Below are 1,453 nucleotides of genomic sequence, written 5' to 3'. Positions count from 1 at the left end.
CGTCCTTGGCAAAGCTCTGGGTGCACCAGATCTTGGTGGTCCTCCGGCCCTTCTTCGGCCTCTCCGCGGCGGCCGAGGGCTGTGGGGGAGAGGAGGGGGCTGGAGCTGGACCCTCCCCAGGGAAAGGGGGGGATGCTCAGAGCCCACAGGTGCCGCTGTCCCAGCTCACCTGGCCGCCGGAGATGAGCGGGGCCGAGGGGATGCGGTGCAGGGCCTCCAGGTTCTGGAGCATTCCCGTCAGCTCCTGCAGCTTGGCCTGGCACTCCGACAGCTCTGCCGGGGGCACGGGGTCAGGGAGGGGGCACAGGGCACCCCCCCTGCCCTGCACACCCCTTCCCACCCCGCTCACCGGCCGAGCAGCGCTCCAGCCCCTCGCTGTCCTTCAGCCAGGCGTTCACCTTGTCCCGGGAGCTGGCGAGCGTGGACAGGGCAGGGGCACTGCCCGAGGGCAGGATCCTCGTCCACTGGCCCTGCGAGCAGGGAAACGGGGGCACTGCCATCAGGAGCCCCTCTCCCAGACCTCGCCTCGCGTTGTCACCTTGAGGTGTCACCCACCTGGGCGTTGGTGGGGGTCCTCCCCCCGGGGCCCCCCGTGGGACAGGGCTTCTCCCCGTGGTGGTGGGTGCAGAGGCTGCTCACCCAGCTGGAGAAGAGCTCCGGGGACTTGATCTGGGGGACACGGGTGAGTTGGGGGGGGGGACAGAACCTGACAATACCGACTCTGTTTGAAGCCCCACCCCGTCCCCCAGCGGCACCTTGAGGTGGTAAATGTTCTCCTCCGTGTCCAGGTCGACCCTCTGCGCCTTCTTGTTGACGGACATGACGGACTGACGGACGTCGATGGCACCGTGCAGTTTGCCCTTGAGGACCTGGGGGAGCCCGGGGATGCCTGTCAGGGGGAAGACCCCCCTTCCTCAGGGGGGCCACGGGGGTCTCCCCCGCCCTGAGCCCACGGGGACGCTGCGTGGGCACAGCCCGGGCACACACTCACGTCCTGGCGGGTGGTGGAGTATTTCAGGATCCCGTTTTCCAGCACAAAGTACCGCTGGGGATGGAGAGGGAAGGTTGTTGTGCGGGGGGAGCAGAGAACAGTCCCTGCAGCCCTGCTTCCCAGGGGCTCAAACTGTGCCAGGACCAGATGGGTGATGGCTCCTGGTGCTGGCTCTGCCCGTTACCTTGTGCCAGCCCTTCAGGGGCCATTTCCTCTTCTTGAGCAGGTACCCCTCGTGCCTCTGCAGCTCCTGCCCTGGGCTGCCCCGTGCACGAGGCTCCTCCACCACCTCCCAGCTCTCGGAGCCCTGCAGGGATGGGGGTCAGTGTGGGGGTCCCTCAGCACCAGAGGCAGACGGGGTGCTCCCCACCTTGTCCTCCAGGCACCCCCAGCTGACAGACCACCTCTGCACCACCCCTCCTAAAGCAGTGAGAAGCCCCCCGAGGCCTCACAGCACCCCCA

At 67.8% G+C, this 1,453-nt stretch overlaps 1 protein-coding gene across 1 annotated transcript in view; it reads right to left on the bottom strand.

Annotated features, from left to right (window-relative positions):
- Position 1: 1 nt before the first annotated feature.
- Positions 2–1,453, bottom strand: part of OSBPL7 (oxysterol binding protein like 7) — a gene marked incomplete at its 3' end in the record, with an annotated part of 3,970 nt that continues 2,518 nt past the window's right edge. The window contains exons 2-8 of the mRNA XM_029959050.1: positions 1,176–1,298; positions 992–1,045; positions 756–869; positions 556–669; positions 350–470; positions 170–273; positions 2–79 (exon numbers count right to left, since the gene is read on the bottom strand). Coding sequence (XP_029814910.1) covers positions 2–79; positions 170–273; positions 350–470; positions 556–669; positions 756–869; positions 992–1,045; positions 1,176–1,298 — 708 coding nt within the window. The remainder of the gene's footprint in view (positions 80–169; positions 274–349; positions 471–555; positions 670–755; positions 870–991; positions 1,046–1,175; positions 1,299–1,453) is intronic.

Source organism: Manacus vitellinus, unplaced genomic scaffold (assembly GCF_001715985.3).
Source record: "Manacus vitellinus isolate BGI_N305 unplaced genomic scaffold, ASM171598v3 scaffold_192_pilon, whole genome shotgun sequence".
Classification (NCBI taxonomy): domain Eukaryota; kingdom Metazoa; phylum Chordata; class Aves; order Passeriformes; family Pipridae; genus Manacus; species Manacus vitellinus.
The sequence above is the reverse complement of the archived record's forward strand: the minus strand, read 5'-3'. Positions and strand labels throughout refer to the sequence as shown.